This window comes from Sciurus carolinensis, chromosome 2 (assembly GCF_902686445.1).
Source record: "Sciurus carolinensis chromosome 2, mSciCar1.2, whole genome shotgun sequence".
In the NCBI taxonomy this organism is placed as follows: Eukaryota; Metazoa; Chordata; class Mammalia; order Rodentia; family Sciuridae; genus Sciurus; species Sciurus carolinensis.
Genome location: NC_062214.1, coordinates 47,941,127 through 47,961,128, shown reverse-complemented (window position 1 = coordinate 47,961,128; position 20,002 = coordinate 47,941,127). Strand labels below are relative to the sequence as shown.

General features: G+C 41.0%; 2 protein-coding genes across 2 annotated transcripts; one reads left to right on the top strand and one right to left on the bottom strand.

Moving 5' to 3' along the window:
- Positions 1 to 4,896: 4,896 nt before the first annotated feature.
- On the top strand, positions 4,897 to 7,668 carry Cst11 (cystatin 11). The gene is made up of 3 exons (XM_047534902.1): positions 4,897 to 5,118; positions 5,761 to 5,874; positions 7,585 to 7,668. Exons 1-3 carry the CDS (start codon positions 4,897 to 4,899, stop codon positions 7,666 to 7,668), a joined length of 420 nt encoding a protein of 139 aa, XP_047390858.1.
- Positions 7,669 to 12,644: 4,976 nt separating this feature from the next.
- Positions 12,645 to 17,213, bottom strand: Cstl1 (cystatin like 1). Its single transcript, XM_047539255.1, has 3 exons — positions 16,995 to 17,213; positions 14,099 to 14,209; positions 12,645 to 12,728 (listed from the first exon to the last, which is right to left on the bottom strand). The coding sequence occupies exons 1-3, from the start codon at positions 17,211 to 17,213 to the stop codon at positions 12,645 to 12,647; spliced, it is 414 nt and encodes a 137-aa protein (XP_047395211.1).
- Between the last annotated feature and the right edge of the window lie 2,789 nt (positions 17,214 to 20,002).

Sequence of the window (20,002 nt, the reverse complement as noted above, 5' to 3'; positions counted from 1 at the left end):
TTAGACCAAGGAAGGGAAGGGAACTTTCAGAATGCAAGTGTAGATTATGAGGAATTTTGCCAATGAGACATGATGAATTGGAGAAAATGAAGAGGTTAGGAAATTGGGTCCAATTAGGTATTTGACCAAGGAGTAAGAGGATGACTGTCCATCAGATCATGGTAAGTTGTGAAGGAAATGGGAATGTGAGGCATATGGGATTGATCCTGGAAGTGCCTTTGAGAAAGGGGGGTAATTAAATGAAAGTTTTAAATAGTTTAACTTTCAGCATGCAAGACAAGGTATGGGCCCTCCTTAGTAGCAGTTAGAGAGGGAACTCCCTGAGTAGTGGTGACTTCAGAGAAGGATCAGAGTGGTAGGGTCAGGGTAGCTGGCAGTGTGCCATTAGACAGTCCTTGGGGTGGCTACAAGTATTGCACGGTGACAATTAAGCATCTGATCCAAGAACTTGGTGTCTCTCTTAAGACTGGGGCATGACTCACTGGAGCAGATAGCAGGCCGTCCTAGTAGCTCAGTGTAGTGCTGTTTTTTGCACTGTATTTTTTCCAACTTGTTTTCTGATTTGTAAGTAACTTAACCTTAGGAAGCAAGCATTTTCCTACAGTTGAAATTTTTTACAATTATATTTTATGTTGTATAATATTGCATTGTATCAAGATATAAAAATGTGCTATTTTATTTCCTTATTATTAAACATATGTTATTTCCAAGTCTTTGCAAATGTATGTTGCAATGAACACTGTGTGTATGTGTATTTTATGTGCTGAATTATTATTAATAGCAAATTTCCAAGATCAGGATTATTGAATTGAAATACATAAAAGATTTGAAGCCATTTCCATGAAAACTTCAACAACAAAAATGATAGATCATAGATCAAAACAAAATACAGTAGTCAAAACAAAATAAAGCAGACCCACCAAAAGCCAATGATACTTGACATTATTGCAGTAATGATTCAATATAGAAAGAATAGTCTTTTCAACTAATGATGTTGGAACAAGTGAGCTTCCACACACAATAGTAATGAACTTCAAACTCAACTTCAAACCTTATGCCAAAATTAACACCAAATGGATCAACAGACAAAAATATTACATGATAAAGGTTTTAGAACAAAAAATACATGAATTGAGGTTAGGCAAAAGTTTTCAAACACGGCACCAAAAACACAATCCTTACTGTAATAGACAGTGCTAAATGAAAAGTCAAGATATAAACTTTCTTTTTTCTTTTCTTTTTTCAATCAGTTATAATGATTTTTTATAATCATTATAATTATACATATTGTGGGGTTCATTATTACATGTTCGTACATGCACATAACATAATGTGGTCAATTTTATTCTTCTGCATCTCCCATTTCTTCTCCTCCTCCCTCCCCTTTCCCCCTTCTTCTGCTCTACTGGTCTCCCTTCTATTTTCATAAGATTTCTCCTCTCTCTCTTTCTCTCTTTCTCCTTTTTTCTCTCTAGCTTCCACATACAACACTTGACTTTGAGTCTGGTTTATTCTCCTTAATATAATGCTCTCATATTCTGTCCATGAGAAAACACTTTCAAATCACATATCCAGAGAAAATATATATCCAGAGAATATATAAATAATCTTCAAAACTCAACACTTAAAAAAAATTAATAAATGGGCAAAAGGCATAAACACAAAGATATAGAAATAGAAAATAAAATCATAAGGTGATCTCTGACTACTAGGAAATAAATTCCACAACTTTACCAATTAGAGAAATGTTCATTAAAACCATAGTGAACTACCACATGCTGGATGCCTACATATGCTATTTCTGATCTTGTAGCAACTCTGCAAGAGAGGATTAATGAATGTGTTTCTGCCATGACACACTAAGCTGAACAACAGAAGACAAGATTTCATAAATATTGTTTAGAACACTTTAAAATTTTCTCACCATGTTAGTCATATGAGAATCAGAAACCAAAAAACAGTGGCTTAAACACATAAGAGTGTTTTCTTCTGTAAAAGAAGTTAGGATAGCAATATAGGATTGGAATGGTGACTCCAGAAACTGATGAGGGCACAGGGCACCAGGTTCCTTCCGTCTTTGGGCTGACCCATCCTCAAAGCTGGTTTCTGTCCTCAGTTTATTTCTTGTTCCAATATAACTGCAAGGACTCCGATCATCATGTGCCTATTCCCAAAAGCAAATAAGGCAAATGTGGCTCTTCCCAACTGAGGCAGCTCTTCATAGGATGGATCTCTCTGTGTCTCAACTATCATTTACTTATTTCTTGGTCAGAGGGTATTATGGTTTGGATCTGGAATGTCCCCAAGTGCAGCAATGTTCAGAGGTGGGGCTTTCAGGAATTGATTGGATCATGAGGGCTCTGACCTCATCAGCAGATTAATCCATTAAGAGCTAAATGTAGTACTGGGAGGTGACGGAAACTGTAGGCAGTGTGGCATGACTGAAGGGAGTAGATCACTGAGGATGTGCCCTGGAAAGGTATTTCTTGTCTTCAGCCCTTTCTCCATCTCCTTCTCCCCCACCTCCACCCACACCTCTTCCTCTCTCTCTCTCTCTCTCTCTCTCTCTCTCTCTCTCTCTCTCTCTCTCTCTCTCTCTCTCTCCCTCCCTCTTTCCCTTCCTAGCTGCCATAAGCTGAGCAAGTTTCCTCTGCCATATCCTTCCACCATGATGTCATACCTTGTTTCAGTACTTAAGCAATGGAGAAAACTGACCATGGACTGAAACTTCTGAAACTATGAGCCAAAAAATAAATCTTCCCTCCTTTAAGTTGTTTTTGTCAGGTATTAGTTATAACAAAAAGCTGGGCTGGAGATATAGCTCAGTTGGTAGAGTGTCTTACAAGCACAAGGCCCTGGGTTTGATCCCCAGCACTGCAAAAAAAATTTAAAAATTAACAAAAAGCTAACTAATACAATAGATTCCCAGCTGCAAAAAGCCTGGGAAATGCAGTCTTCATTGCAAGTAGTCCCATACCCAAACAAAAAATTCCATCTGTTACTGAGGAAGAAGAGATGAGCAGACTTTGTTATTGGTTCTTTCTTCATTATCAGGGTAACCCACCAAAAAGAACATAGGTCTTCCACTTAGTGCAGCCCAAGTGCACTCAGGGTGGAGTGACCAAGCAGGCATTGCATCAGGTCCAAGTGACATCTGGCTTCTATTTTTTCCATTTTGTTATTATTACCCCAGGCCAATCAAGGGGACCCAAGCAGAGCCCTCTACAGCATTGCCAGCTCCAACAATACCAGGACCATCCATCAACCTATACTAGGTTCCAAGGAATGACCCTGAAGTCAATGCAGTTGTTTCCTGGAGTCCCACTTTTGTTTTCTGTCCTTTCCCTGCTTCATGAGGACTTTCAGTTAAGAAGAAATATGGAAGGACCTCTCCCAAAATGATTCTTAAGAGGTGTTGGAATTCAAGAGCACAACTCTAAGGTCCTTGACTCTTCCCTTTGGGAGGGACTCCCACTGAAAGAGGAAACACCTAACAAGGCAGCAGGGACTTGTGGCCAAAGTAAGGCCTTTGGTGACAACTGTACTCTCCTTTATCTTTGATTCAAAGATCCTTTCCCCTATAATCGTGGGGGTAGGGTAGCAGAGTGTCTCCATGTATCCTTTGCGTACATCAGTGTGGTTGTGTACATGGGGCATGTATGTGTCGTTGTGTCAGTGTAAGTGTAGGTGTATATGTAGAGCAGGGATGTAGGTGTGTAGATATGTGCTTGTGTGTGGGTGTATGTCAGTATGAGTATATATGTGTACATGGAGCAAGAGTGTAGATGCATGTGCCTATCTATGGCATGCCTGTGGACAGGCATGTGTCTGAGTTAGCATCAGTGTGGATAAGTGGATGGTGTATGTGTCTGTGAGGAAGGCTATGTGGGAAGTGTTAGGAGGGAGATACTGCTTCCTTGTCATGGGGCCTCCCACCCGTGGGAAATCCTGGCTGATCATTAAGAGAAACACTTGGAACAGGTGTCCTGTCCTCCCAGGTAGGTCCTCCCTGTGCTCACCCACATTCTTCCCTGGGTTCCCACACACAGGAAGCATCTCTACACATCATTGCATTGCATCCTTCCAAATAACACCTCAAAAGACTTTCTTAGTAATAATACCTAACAGTGCATCCAGCTGGCACCTGCACTGAGAGTCAAATGACAGGAAAGCCAGCCTCCTCCTGCATGACTTCCTCCTTCTCCACTTGGACACCAAGCTTAGGGTTCCCAAGTGGTCTTATCTTGCTGAGAGTAGAGTTTCCAGGAAGGAAGCTCTTTGCATCCCCCACCTCTCCCTCAGTTTCTTTCTTGCCCCTTCCTCCTCCAAAATATGGATTTGGGGACAGGTGCCCTCAGTCTCACAGGTGAGCCTTTCTTACTTCACAGTCTTCTGCCTGGTCTCCTATTCCTTTGTTCTTTTGGGAAGACTTCTGTGCAGACAGCTTATCTTCAGGGACTCCTCCCTTCCAGCCCACCTGGTCTTGTCCTGCTTCCTGGAATCCACTATCCCTGTGTCTTCATCATTCCCTGTCCCCTAGACCTCCTACAGAGCCTGCTCAGGTGAGCTCAGTGGACAAAAGCTCCTGACCTGGCTTCCACTAAGATATACTGAGTCCACAGAAGGATGTGTGTTGCTGAGGAAGCAGCTACAAGAGAAGTTTGTGTGCATATGTGTGTAAAACAAGAACTTATAAGAATGAAGGAAAGTGGAGTGAGCTTGCCAATCATTGCAGTGTTCACAGAGCAGGTAAGAGGGAGGAGGAAGAGGTGAAGTGTGGGTGTTCACCATGGGTTGCTTTTAAATCCATCCAGAGCAGAAGGGATCAGTGTGATTCAACTGACTCCTGGGAGAGATAGGAGGGGACTCTTCCTGTTCCTTTCTAGCTGAAGGACTATGGCCAGACTCTGGCAGTCTCTGAAGCTCCTGCTGGCCATTCTGGTGGCCCTGGTGGCCTCCTCCTACCAACTAAAGAAAACCTTTATAAGTATCCACGAAGTGTCTGCAGTGGAACAGTATGTGAAAGACACCCTGCAGTACCTCACCAATGAGTACAACAAGGAAAGTGATGACAAGTACAACTTCAGGATCCTCAGAATCCTGAAGATCCAGAAGCAGGTCAGTGAGTGACTTCCCTCCTCTCCTCACCACACCCAACATTCAGGGACCACTGATGGTATGGGGAATATCCTACTCCAGTGAAGCAGGCATTTTAAGAGAAATATATATTCTCTGGAGTGGATGAATTTGTTCTTTAAATAATACTAAAAATCAATAGTCAACAACTTATACACCAAGGGCCAAATCTCTTGCTGCTTGCTGTTGTAAAAAGTGCTGCTATGAAGCCCAGCCATACCATGTACATATATACCATCTATGGCTGTGGTCATGCTTCCATGGCACAGCTGAGAAGTTGTAGCAAAGACCAGATAACCCACAAAGCCTAAAATGTGTACAATCTATCCCTTCCCAGGAAAAGATTACATACTCCTGTCTGGAACCCTTTGCATCATTTCTATTATACAAGGGATGACTGACTTTGCTTATGGAGCAAGATAGTGTTTCTTGTGGTTTCTGGTGTATTCTCTTTGAATGACAAAAAGAGGCAAGGCATCACACAAGAAGAAGAGAGGAGACCACCAATCAGTCCAGGACTGGGTCTTTACCCTCAGGAAGAGTATAAATGAGTGCCTGCATGCAGAAACAGCAGAGAAGGGAGAAAGGGTCATTCTACATCTCCTTGTCTCTTGCTGCCCACAGGTAACCGACCATATGGAGCTCCACGTAAATGTGGAGATGCAGAGAACCGTCTGCCAGAAGGCAGAGAAGGCAGAGACAAGCGACTGTGAAATTCAACAAGGGGAGCTGTACAAGGTACTGGGTAAAATACATTCACATAGACAGAATTCATTTTTCAGTGGGTTTTTTTTTTTTTTTTTTTTTTCGTGTAGGATGAGGTGGGGCAGAACTATTTGGGATTCATTCAAGTGTGCTTGGAAAGGATGCATGAATAACACCTTCTTTCTCAGAGAGGAAAAGCGAAGGTAGGAACCATCGAGGTATTCACTCTTTGGTTGCTGAAAGGACTATAAAGAGGTTGAAGTGGTGCAGAGGAGCCATAGAGATGGCTAAGCTGCAGGGGGACAGGAAAAAGCAAATTATTAGTAACATGATAGCAGCCAGAGGGACCCAGCACTAGTTGAATATCCACACATCAGCACAAGTCAAGTGCATAGTCAGGTCAGTCAGAGGGACCTGGAAGGTTATCTCACAAGTCCTCCAGCTCTCTTCTTCACCCAAACAAATTAAATCTAGGATAACTGTATATTCCTCCTTGCCTAGAATAGTCCTGATTTATGACAACTTTATTGGGGGAGTGTGCAAGGAATTGAACTCAGGGGCCCTTAGCCACTGAGCCGCATCTTCAGTCCTATTTTGTATTCTATTTAGAGACAGGGTCTCACTTTTGCTGAGGCTGGCTTTGAATTTGCGATCCTCCTGCCTCAGCCTCCCAAGCCACGGGGATTACAGTTGTGCACCACCGGGCCCGTCATAACAACTTTTTAATATAATCATTTAATATCATTTAATATCATTTTGCTTTGTCCTTTTGTCCTTGCTTGATTCACAAATTATATGGTCACCCTAATTATAATGGCCTGAGGTTTCTCAACACAGAAATGTGTCCATTCTTATGCTTTACAAGTATAATTGTTCAAAATCTAGCAAGAAAGTTCTCTTTGGTTCTTCCCCGGGAAAGATCATAAAATCTCTGTAAAGAATAATTGAAGCAAACAGTAAAGTCAAATTTTAAAAATGAAATTTTTTACTAGAAGATTTAATTGGAAGAGTTGTTATCCTGAGTTCTATTTTAGGAAAAATGTAAAAGTAAGCCTCCCCTCTCCCATTACAGGCTTCCAAATGAAGAGCAGGAAAAACAAAAGTAGGCCAAAAAAAAATAATCAATCATATACAAAATACATTTAAAAATATTGATTTTCATTATGGAAGAAAAGGGGAGTAAAAAAAGAAGAGAAATTTGGGAAAGAAGAAGAAGAAAGCAAGAAAAGAAATAATGCTATGCATATATGGATGGACAGATGAAGGATGATAGGAAGCCAAGACTGATGGATTGGGTAAAAAGGAAGATAGATCCACAGACGGAAGGAAGGATAAATGAATGGACATTGAATGGAATTGTAAGGGTAGCTGTGTGAATGAATGGATAAATGGTCAGATGAGTAGATGAGTGGAAGGATATAAATGGTTAGAAGGAAGGGAGGGAGAGAGAAAAGAAGGAAGAAAGGGAACCAATGTAGGCCAAGTAAGAGAAGGTATGGAGTAAAAACCACATGAGTAAAGATGGACTGGGCAAACACTTCTGCTCTTCAAATCTGACCATAAATGGATGCTTTCTGAAATGATGCTAGCAGTATGACTATCAAGTGACTGAAATCAAGAAATATCAACAGATCTGAATTAGAGAGGCAGTGTTGGTTTCCCCATCCTTATGTCTTATATCCTCTTCTTTCTCCCTTGCATGTAAATTTCACCTTGCATGCTGGTTTTGATTTTTTGTTTTAGAAAATCCAGTGCTACTTCTCAGCGTTTGTTATACCCTGGACTGAAACATACAAACTTCTGAGAAAAAACTGCAGCAACAGCTGAGTGCCCTGGAGCACACATCTGTGGTCACTGAATTCGATGGTCCAGAAACCAAGAGTAATCTTCAATAGACAATAAATATTTTTCAACCTGTTTCCTTAATGGTCTTCATGGTTGTGACTCTACTCTTTTTGTTTTTCTTAAATTCTTCAGTTCATAATAATAAAATGTGGAGGGTCTGCTGGACCAAGACAATTTAGGGGTCCAAATGAAGTTACATGAATAATTTATTCTGTTTTGCTTGACAGAAGAATTTCAGCCTTATCCTTTTATCAAACAGGAGTCTTTAAATTGTAAAATAAAATGGAAAAAATGAGGAGGAGATTAAACAGGAGGGAAAATGCTTCAACTAATTTAACTAAATAGCCCAGGGATATTTGCAAGTGTGTCCCATAATGGAATCTCTGAGATCCTATGTTTCACCTGAAATGTGAAACAAAGTGAGCCAGGAATGGAGATGCATGCCTGTAATCCCAGCAGCTCAGGAGGCTGAGTCAGGAGGATCACAAGTTCAAAGTCAGCCTCAGCAACCTAGCAAGGTCCTAAGCAACTTAGCAAGACTGTCTTAAAATAAAAAATAAATAAAAAAGGACTGGGGATGTGACTCAGTGGTTGAGAGCCCCTGTGTTCAATACCTGGTACTAAAAAAATTAAAAATGTGAAACAAGGAGAAAAATCATGATTAAGAAAAATGAGGACTTTGTCATTGCTCAGGACGAGGTTGAGAGATAGATGTGCCTTATTTTTGCATGCAAGTGTACTTTCTTTTTTTGTGTGTGGTGCTGGGGATTGAACCTAGGGCCTCGCGCTTGGGAGGCAAACATTCTACCAACTGAGCTATATCCCCAGCCCCACAAGTGTACTTTCTAACAATGAACTCCATAATTAGACTTCTACCCTCACACACCAGAAACTTTGGATCAGAGCTGGTCTTTCCATGAGTTCTGTAGGATTCCTGCTATAGGAGCAAAGGAAACTATATGCCTCCCTGTTGGAAGAGGAAATTGGATACAATGCCGCTTTTATTTTTCCCACATAGACTATCTATTTAATTCTACCAGGAGAGGAAGGATGAAAGGAAGATATCAGGAATGCTATGTTAAAGGGGATGTGCTTTCTGTCTTGTCTGTTTTCTGTTGCTAATAATTCAACATCACAGACTGGGTATGTTATTAAAAAAAAAAAAAAGAGGCAAATTTTGACTTGTGCTTCTGTTCCAAGATCAAAGGACATCATGTAGTGATGACTTTCCAATTTGCAAGCCAACAGGAGGTGGTACAGGGTGAAAGCCAGGGAGTACACCAGAGATCCTTATCAAACTGGCTTGATAACCCACTTACTCATGAACTCACTAATCTGTTCATCAAGTGAGTGAATTATTCCTTTATTCATGTGAATGGATTAATCTGTTAATCACATGTATGAATTAATCCATTCATGAGAGCTGAGCCCTAAACACCTCTCAGAGGTCCCAAATGGTCTTACCTCTTCACATGTCACAATAGTGATTAAATGTCAACATGAGTTTTGGAGGAAACAAACCGTATTCAAAACCATAGCACTTTTCATGATGACTTAACAACAGTGGAGCTTAAATGTCCCCCCAACCCAATTTTTTTTTTAAAGAAATTATTTTGTAGTTTTAGATAGACATCATGCATTTTATTTGTTTTTTTATTTTATGCGGTGCCGAAGATTGAACCCAGTGCCTCACATATACTAGGCAAGCACTCTGCCACTGAGCTGCCCATCCGATGGTTTTTGACTCAGTGTTTCAAACATTGTCAGCAGGCTCATTCCATTCCACTTCCTCCATGTGGTCTCTGGAAAGCTGCCAGCAGCTCAGTGGGGTCACCTTTGTCCGCCAGCAAAGACTGAAAACACACACACACACACACACACACACACACACACAGAACATTCATCTACCTGAGGGGGTTGGAAGTTGGGAAATGGAATATTTATCCAATAGTTCCAGTCAGTATTTGCTGAGGGCGACTCCTAGAGAGTATTAATTTCCTAGTATCCTAGTAACTTGACCTGGTGGCTCCAGAGAAGAGAGTACCTACAGATAATGGGGTACAGGTGCTGGCACTTGGAAGTTGAGCTGGCATGCACAGAGAGGAAGGCTGAAAGGCTACAGGTAGAGTACCAGCAGAATGTCCCTTGTACATGTGCACTGTAAACTGTGAGGCATGCTAGCCACAACAGGATAGCGGGGACTTCTCACATAACAGGAATTTTAGCTTCTACTCGCTACCAAAATTCTGGAAGTTTCAGAGTCCTGTTTCATGTGGGTCCTAGGTGGGATTCCCCTCTGCCAACTATCCAGGATAATACTAACCTAAAACATCCTAAAAACAGGACCTACTTCCTAGAGTAGTTACAAAGATTTAAGATGATAATGCATACAAATTGCTTAATATCATGCCGAACACAAGGCAGGTATTCAAACAAATGCTAGCTAGTAGTAGGCAGCAGCAGTGATAGTAATTTAATATTAATCAATGATCAGTGCTCTTCAGGTTTTTGACTATTTTGTCCCCAAGGCAGGGATTATTATCTTTGGGGAGAAAAAAAGAGATGGAGTATTCATATCCATTAATCTCTTGGATTTTTTTCAGCCCATATTTGAGAGTTCCTTTTAAACTTTTTTTTTTTGCCTTTATTGTATTTTTCACAGGAAATTACAAAGGTAATTTAGAAAAGTTCCCTGGACCTGTCATCTAGTTTCCCCTGGTAGTTAGATCTTATGTAATAGGAAAAACTCACAACCAGGAAGTTGACCTTGGTATAGTGTATGTGTGTCATTTTGTTACCTGTGTAAATTTGTGTAGCTACCACCACAATCCAGATATGTAGAACTATTCCATCCCAGAGAGCCCTGCTGTGCTAGATACTCAGGAAACCACAGGCCCTTTGCCTTACAGCTGTCTTATGCTAACCCTTCCTGTCTGCCAATAATAAAAGCCAGGTGGGCAGATGGCACACAGGAGAAGCTGACTTTTGATAGTTCAAATCAATATCATAAAGTTTAGTAAAACAGTATAAAAATAATAGAGCCAATATGGAATTATATAAAATAAAAATACAAATGGAATAATTAGTCCAATCATATAAATGAAAGATACAAAATAAATAGGATCTTAGAGGCTTAAATCAATCAGTAAGTAATATTAGAAAGACAAATTAAGGAAAAAATTTTACACTGGAAGAGGTATTGAGCAAAAATAGCTAAAGGCTGAATATACACATATCCTATTAATAACCACTTTGACTCATAGGAACATACCCAACAGAAACAAGTATATATGTCCACCATACACACATACATGTATGTTTATTGCAGGTAGCTGTTATTCTTAGATGTTGATAACTACTAAAAATCCACATCAGAAAATGAATAAATTATAGTTTGTTTATGTAATTCTATCCCATAATAAAAGTGAACTACAAGTACAAACACCAGCAAAGATATATGGAATGAAAGAAACCAATAACAAGAGAATATATACTGTATAAATCATCTCTAAAAATTCAACCTGTAATCTCAGCCAAGTTAGGGTGTTAGAATCGAGACAGAGGCTGCTTTTGAAGGTTCCTCATCTGTACCATAGAGGAAATCTCCTTGGAAAACCATTTCATAGATCCATCATGATGATGGGTGAGACAGAGAGAGCAGTGGGCCTGTGAAATGCATCCTGTTTGCTCTCCATTGCACTAGATTTGCATGGCAGGATGCTTCTGTCCTTTGCACAAGGGATTTCACCAACTTTCACTCTTTCCCTCCATCTCCTTTTCTCCCCTGGGTCTCTGTGGCAATACTCTTTTAAGTTGATCTGTGTCTAGGGCCTGGAGAGGAGACCCAAAAGTCACATGGTACATGTGACTTGCTCTCAGTCCCAAGTTGGGTCTATCATGTACCTTCTCTACTGGAGTGACAGCAGGCAGGAAACCCAAAACGGCCATTGAGAATGTGGGTTGCTCAGTGATTTATGCAAAAAAAGAGGTAACCCAGACCCTTGAACTGTTATGCTTAGAAAGGATGCTGGGAAGACTGACCTTGGTTGAAGTCTGGGAACTTGAAGGGTACACAGTTCCCCATAATGATGCCAATTCTCCCTACCTGAGCAAAGGGTTTCAATGAGTCCAAACTGCCTGTGTAGACCATGAGGTCTGTGCTGAACACCTACTCTCCTGGGAGTCTGGAATTTTGACACATGCAGAGGTGCCTACGTGACCAGTTCCCAACAAAAACCCTGTGCACTGATCTGTAACCTGCTTCCCTAGGAGATAACATTTCATAAGTGCCATCATAGTTTGAATCTGGGGAATTAAGTCTGTCCCCATGTGATGGCACTGGGAAGGGACTCTGCAAGCTTCCACCTAGACTTCACCCTGCACGTACTTTTTGTTTCTGCTGATTTTGCTTTTTGTCCTGAGTACGACTGTACACTGAGTCCTCTAAGACCGCTAGTGAATCATTCAACCTAGCTTTGCTCTTGGGGACCTGAGACACACTCACAGTGATGTGTGTGAGTCACAGTATTGCGTGTGTACAGGGAAGACACAGGGCTCCCCCATGCTTGGGCTAACAGGGATGTTCCTGAATCCAGAAAAATCAGAAGAGGTGGGTCGAAGTAAAGAATGGCAAGGCTCCCTCAAAGACCACTGCACCAGACCTTAAAGATCTGATGTGTGAGAGATATGAGTGTGAATGAATGTATGAGTGCAGGGCTAAGTGTGTGAAGGTGTGTGAATATGTACAAGTGTGTACGTGTATCTGCAAGTAGTGAGATTGTATGCATGTGAGGGTATATTAATGTGGGTGTCTTTGAAAGTCTAGGTTGTAAGGGTGAGTAAGCATGCATGTGTGTGTAGTGAGACCCCAATAAAGGACACAATGCCTTTTAGAACTTTTAACAGCCAGTGCACAATGTAGCCATTAAAGGACTCATCAAGGATCTTTGTACGAAAACTCATTTCTCCAGACAGGAGTTGTTCCAGAGCCGGTAATATTTCACCCAGGGCACTGTGTATATCAAAGACTGGCAAATCAAACTCTGTGAAGAAAAAAAAAGACAGACAATAAGCTACAGAGGAAACAGTTTTCAAAGGCAAGCTAAAGGCTCCTGCCCCTCAGGCCCTGGTGGGTCCAGAGAATAACTGTCTACAGTCAGTTGGTGGCACCAAGATGGAAGGACACAAATCTAGCCATTTAGGACCCATAGCAGGTGCACCTGGAGAGCCCATAACCTGGCAGGATCAGGGAATGATGACAAAGGATGATGACACTGTTCCTCTCCTCCCACTCCTACACCTATACCCAGGCACAGGGAGAGACCCTCATATCTGCTAGCTTAAAGATGGTACTAACTGAGGGACCAGGAAAAGCAGAAAAGGACAGTCACAACTTGGAAGACAAGGAGAAAACTGAACAATCCTCAGCAACTTGAAAAGTAAGAGTCCAGACCTAAACAAGGGCCCCAAGGAAAAGGAAACACTGCTTTCTGTAGAGGGCTAGACAGGTAGGAGTGGAGGCCAGGAGGCCTGGGCCCATAACTATGCTGCCCAGTGGAGAGACTGCCTAATCAAAGAGTCTTCCTGCCTCTTCCAGATGCCTCCAGAGATGTCAGGAAGCCCCAGGGCTGGATCCTAACCAGCAGGATCCTCACAGCTGGAAAAGCTGCCAATATCCAATGAGTGCTTTTCAAAATGTTCATTTCTGAACTAAAATCAGCACATGTAGTGATGTATGCATACCAATATTTATAGAAGCATAATCCACAATAGCCAAGTTATGGAACCAACCTAGGTGCCCATCAATGACAAATGGATTAAGCAAATGAGACATATATACATAATGGAGTTCTGCTAGGCCATAAAGAAGAATGAATTTATGTCATTTACAGGTAAATGAATGGAACTAGAGAACATCATGCTAAGTGAAATAAGCCTGACTCAGAAAGTCAATTTCTCTTATTGTGGAAACTAGATAGAAAAAAGAAATTTAGAAAGAATCTCATGAAAATAGAAGGGACTTCAGTGTAGTATAAGTCAGGGATAAGGAGAGAGCAGGAAGGAGAGGAAAGGGGAAGCAATTTGGGAAATGAAGTTGACCAAATTATGCAATGTGTATGTATGAATATATCAGAGTGCATTCCAATTCTATATGTAGCTACAATGTACCAATAAATAATAAATAAGAGGGAGACCAATAGAGTAGAGGAAGGGGATTAGGGAAGAGGTGAAGGTAGGGAAAGAGGAAGTACTGGGGATTGAGATAAAGCAAGTTATGTTTTGTGCATTTATGAATACTTCAAAATGAACCTCACTATTATGTATAACTATAATGTACTAAAAAGCAATAAATAAAGTGTTCACTCCCTGCTTTTTGATCTCAGGTCCCACTCAGATGACTCCGATCACACACCTTTTTCAGCTTCTTTTTTTGCAGGGGGCAGTCAGTTTTTTTTGTAGCATTTCTTTTGCATTTGGTCCTGCTGATCTTCACAGTGAGCAAATATTCCACTCCTGTTGTCAGCTGATGAGAAGCAATTGTACTGTCAGTTTCAGCTCTATATATCCAGTGACAGAATTTCCAGGAGGGGACAGAACTAGGATTGAATCCCCAGAGCCAGAATTTCTGTTCCCAGAGCTTACCCACCCAAAACTCAGTTCCTTTCTCCACTCTAAGCTTGACAAGTCTCAATGGCACCCAAGGTTCCCAGTGAGCTCCTGGACTCTGGATTGCCATTTCAGCTACAGATTGATTATCTTCTGTCCCCATCCCTATTCAAGACAAGGGAAGTGATAGCAAGCTGAGTTGCCTAGCAACCACAAACCACTCCCAGGTGGTCACACACCATCCTCATAATGCAGAGAGCCAGTATCTCATTCATGTCCTCCCAGTCCCTATAGCCATTTTCTTTCCACTTACCCTCTTTCCTGGCCATCCTGAAGAGAGACAGTTTAGCACACAGGTAGAAATGGATTTTAGAGTCAAATTGATTGGGGGCATGCACTCTCCATTTACGGACTCTATGACCTTGAGCAAGTTACTTAGCAGCCTCATTTCCTTCACTTACAGAGTCCCAATAATCATTATGCTTGCTTGTGGAGTTAGTTATGTAGGCTAAAGGGAAGCATGCAATTCACTTAATGTATATAAAATATATTTTTTAAAAATTTAAAATTACAAATTATTTAATATTTTAGCAAAGTATCTGGAACATTACCCTGGGGCAGCTATGGAGCTGGGAGAGCCAGAGAAGCAAAGACAGGAGATCTGTGATCTCTTAACTTGGATGATCCCTCCAACTCCCTGAATCTGTTTTTTCCTGGGGTGTACAAGAATGAAGGAAGGGAATGTGGTAACTGTATGAGCCATGGGGAAGGCAAGTCAAGGCCATTTCCTATGGTTGTGCTTTGTCTTCTTTTACTCGCGATCAAGTCTAAGCCTGAGAAGACTAAAGGGAAGATGGTTAATAAAAGGCCTCTATGGACGGGGAGGTCCCACACTCAGAAGAAAATCTCTAATCCACTTTTCAAATGAGAAATTGAGACTTTCAGAGTTTGGGGATTATCGTCCCCTGTTGGGAACTGAGCTGGATTCACCAGGTAAATCTGTGGATTAGAGAACTCTGAACTGGTAAGGGAAAAGGTTACAAGGAGACCCCTGCTTTCTTGCCCAAATGTCAGAGGTCATATCAAATGAGATAACTTGATGTTTTCTGGGGTTGTAGAAGCAGAGCATCTAGAAGACTCCCCTAGAAAACTTCAGGGCAGGGCACCAGGTATATTATATCAGCCTAAAGCAGTACTGTGACCCCAGCCCCAACATCCACTGGAAGCACACCAGGGTACAGGTGCTCCTCTGCTGGTCATCAAAGGGCAGTTCCAACTATTAGTTAGCCTCTTGCAGGGCTTTTCAAACAATTACCCTGACCATCACACTCTTTGTATATAGGAAAAAATTAAAATTCTGGTAATACATTTCACTAACACTCCAGTGTGCAAAGTATTATTCTGTTAGCCTTGATTTCTAAGAAAAGAAATTGTTGTAATAATGGCAAATGTTTTTACAAGTGCTACTAGATGTCAGCACTGTGCTAAGTATTTCCCTCTTATTCTGAACCACTTTGCAGCTGAGGAAACTGATACCTGCAATGTAGGGATGACACTTGACCAAAAGCTCACAACTGGGCTAAGTGTCAAACCCAGAAAGGAGACCTGGAATGCAGACCCAGGCAACCCTCCATACCAACCTGCTATACTCCTCTGGGAGGTATTGGGACATTCAGAGTCAGGGGGTACAGGGCATTCACAGTCAAATCTGCCCAGAGACCTTTCTCAGAGATCACCCAGCAATCAAGAGGCAGACCAACTCTTGTGGCTTATCATTTTGAATGACATCTGATGTCAACTTGTTTGGAAAGTCTTTAACAGTTAACTGTTGATCATGGATTGATTTCACAATGGAATCTCAACTTTATCCTTAGGAAACTGATCCAAAACAACAAGCCAAAAGAGAACACTGCCATCTTGTGGCAGAAGTGTGTAACTGTCAGGGACCCTTTGGAATGCCAACCCACGCTGTGAAGAGAAGGCAGCCTCTGTTTGTCACACTGACACTGACCACCAAAACTCCCCTGCCTTCCTGCCTTGCTGATTTTTCCTGTACCAACTGCCTGCCCTACTCTCTGGCTATAGATCTTTACCCTAATCAATTATTTTCCCCCAATCTGGCTAACCTAAGACGTAGTATTGTCTTTGTCCTAACTTACATAATTTATCATCTGACCTTGAGGGAAGGTTACACCAATGAAAGTGGTTTTCAAACAACTTCCCTTCCTTTATCATCTTTCAATTGATATATTTTTAAAACCTTGTAAAACAAAATGGGAGGCGACCTAATTGAAGTCTACCTCCCACTGCCCCCACCATTCCTCCCTCGAAAAGACTTTTGAGATTCCAAGTGACTGCAGAACACAGAAAACCCAATCCGAAATTCTTACAACCCTAGACACTAAAAAACTATTTTGGAGAAGAGAAAACCTATAGAATGTTTGCATTTTGCCAAATGAAATGCTTATAAAAGGCAGAAACATCCTTATTTGTTGTCACTCTGGAAAGAGCAGTTGGGAACCTTGGGGGACATGCTGCTTCCAACATGTAAGGGAGTGAGGGTTGAATCCAATACTCAGACCAACATTTTGAAAGTATGACTAAGGTAAGCAACTCTACAATGCACCCATTCCGAAGGCTGTGTGTTGGAGAGTGCAGAATGGGGGCCCTGAAAAAATGTCTGGAGAAACCAAGGCACAAACCTGCATCTGACTTTGAATTAGCTTCCGTACTCGAAATAAGTAGGTATCATTGCTGGCATTGTTGTAGGAATCGATGAAGAAGCTGAGTGTTGAATTCATATTTTTCTTGCTCATGGACACATTCTGGAAGCCCTCCCACCTTTCAATGCGACCGAATACAGCTGCCAGGACCAGGGCAACCAGCAGCAGCAGGGGCGTCCTCCAGTCTCTGAATCCCATTTTTGCAGCCTCAGAACCGCCTCTCAATTGGCACAGGTGAGGGTAGGCAGTGTCAGGTAGCAATTCTCTTGATCTTCCAAGGTGGACCTCACAAAAAACCTTTCCTGAAAGATGACTTGTCTGCATTTAAACACAAATCAAGACCCAGGCCTTATCCTTCCTAGGTCCTGAAGGAGGTCAACCAGGGAAATCTCCCTGAAGGGTCACTCAGCCCACACCCCAGTCAGTTTTCTACCCATTTACAACACACAATCCAGGCAAAGGAGGTTTCCGAACACCTGATATAAAAGCCTCCTCCTTGCCTACCTACCTAGGCATGGAAGAAAACCCCAGCACAGACCAGTGCAGTGTTATTCAATAATAACTGATGTATAAGACAGGGTTGAAGGCTAACAGAGAAGTAATATTTGAACTGAGCTATAAGGAGTCAGCTACATTTAACAAAGGAGTAGTACATTCTACATATCTACCTTGGGTTCCCAGAGTTTTACCAAGCCATCAACTATTTCCCGTACTTCCTGTAAAGACAGGTTTTCCTTGCCAAACAGTTGCCACAGATTTCTGCCTATTGAGTGTCACTGTACCTGCACTGACTCTTGCCATCTTGTTGTGACTCCAATGGAGTTTTGTGACATAATCCTACCCTCCCTATGAGGGTCAATATGATGTGGGCCACATTCAGAAATGAATCCCACAGACCCCTAAAATTTTCCTGTACCCAGAATCCCAAGTGAACACCTTAATTTTAAAACATTTGTTAAAGTGAGACTTGAATAGGTTTCTCCAGAAAAAGAATGATCATGAGAAATTGATGAAATGTGAATGAAACCTATAGATTAGTTAATAGACTTGTCGTATGCTAACTTCTTAGTTTTCACCATTGTACTGTGATTATAAGATGTTAACATTTGGAAACATAGAAAGACATAGGACAGGTTTTATGTTATTTTTGAAACTTCTTTGGAAGTCTGAAATTATTTCCAAATGAAAGTTAAAATGTACAACATAAAAGTTAAAATGTCCCAAACTAAATAAAACTATCTGTAAAAAGCAGCATGATACAGCCGGGGAAGTACAAGTCTTATTATACAATTGTCTTGGACTCAAATCTTGTACTGGGGACTCTGGAAATGTTATTTATTCTCCCTGAGACTCTACTTATTTGTCTATAACATAAGAATGGAGAAAATACTCATGGATGACTAAATAGATGAAGGCAAAGAACCTGCTCCCAAGTCAGGCATTTGTGGGTTTTCAGAAAACATCTGTGTGATTTTTATCTGACTCTGAATGCACATACTTAAGCTTGTGATCTGTTGAGTCCCTAACCCCAGAACCAGGCCACCTTCCATTGTGAAAATCCTTCCAGGACCCTTTATAACATCCACTGTTGACCTGAGAGTCTTACTATGACCTGTCCAGCCAGTGGAAATGGCAGCTTTGGAATTCCCTGAACCAAAGCAGAAGATAAACTGGAGAATAGATGCAAAAGGATTCCAATTAATATGTGAGGTTGCTCATATCTAGGTAATCTCAGCATGCTCTGGAAATCTGGGATGTACCTGCTGAACTGTGGATCTCCAAGAGGACAATTAAAATTAAGTGACTCGTATTAGAAAATCCATGAACATGAGGCTAAAAGCATTAAAAAATAAATTTGCTTACGAAATATAGGAGTTATCAACTCTAAGTGGATCAAGAACTTAGGCATTAGACCAAAGATCCTGTGCCTAATAAAAGAAAAAGTAGGCCCAAATCCACATCATGTCAGCTTAGGAACCAACTTCTTTAACAAGACTCCTAAAATGCAAGAAGTAAAATCAAGAATCAATAAATGGAATGGAATCAAATTAAAAGCTTCTTCAGAGGCTAGGGTTGTGGCTCAGTGGTAGAGCACTTACCTAGCATGTGCAAGGCACTGGGTTTAATTCTTAGCACCACATGTAATTAAACAAATAAAATAAAGGTCTATCAACATCTAAAAATTAAAAAAAGAAAAAACTTCACAGCAAAGGAAACAATCAAGAATGTGAAGCGAGCACCTACAGAATGGGAGAAAATCTTCGCCACCTGCACCTCAGAAAGAGCATTAATCTCCAGGATACATAAAGAACTCAAAAAACTTAACACCAAAAAACAAATAACCAAATTAATAAATGGGCAAAGACATTGGACAGGTACTTTACAGAAGATGCAATAAAATGAATAAAAAAAATGTGAAAAAATATTCAACATCTCCAGCAGTTAGAGAAATGCAAATTAAAACTACACTGAAATATCATCTCAATCCAATCAGAAAGACAATTATCGAGAATAAAAGCAATAATAAATGTTGGCGAGGTTGTGGAGAAAAAGGTACACTCATGCATCGCTGATGGGACTGCAAATTGTGGAAAGCAGTATGGAGATTCCTCAGAAAACTTGGAATGGAACCACCATTTGACCCAGTTATCCCACTCCTTGGTATATACCGAAAGGACCTAAAATCAGCATACTACAATGGCACAACCACATCGATATTTATAGCAGCTCAATTCACAACAGCTAAACTATGGAACCAACCTAAATGCCCTTCAACAGACACATGGATAAAGAAAAAGTGGTATATATACGCAAGGGAATATTACTCAACCTTAAAGGAAAATGAAATGATGGAATTTGCCAGCAAATGAATGGAGCTGGAGAATATCATGCTAAGCAAAATAATCCAATCCCAAAGAACCAAAGACTGAATGTTTTCTCTGATATGCGGATGCTAATTCACATTAAGAGGGGAAGGGTAAAGAAGA

Bases quoted from the DNA above. Each gene is read 5' to 3' on its own strand.
- Cst11 (XM_047534902.1), top strand. From the start codon at position 4,897: ATGGCCAGACTCTGGCAGTCTCTGAAGCTCCTGCTGGCCATTCTGGTG. The intron at 5,119-5,760 runs GTCAGTGAGTGA...TGCTGCCCACAG, and splicing joins TCCTGAAGATCCAGAAGCAG to GTAACCGACCATATGGAGCT. The intron at 5,875-7,584 runs GTACTGGGTAAA...TTTTTGTTTTAG, and splicing joins AACAAGGGGAGCTGTACAAG to AAAATCCAGTGCTACTTCTC.
- Cstl1 (XM_047539255.1), bottom strand. From the start codon at position 17,213: ATGGGATTCAGAGACTGGAGGACGCCCCTGCTGCTGCTGGTTGCCCTG. The intron at 14,210-16,994 runs GTTTGTGCCTTG...GCTTCTCATCAG, and splicing joins TAATTCAAAGTCAGATGCAG to CTGACAACAGGAGTGGAATA. The intron at 12,729-14,098 runs GTGTGTGATCGG...TTTTCTTCACAG, and splicing joins AAAAAAAGAAGCTGAAAAAG to AGTTTGATTTGCCAGTCTTT.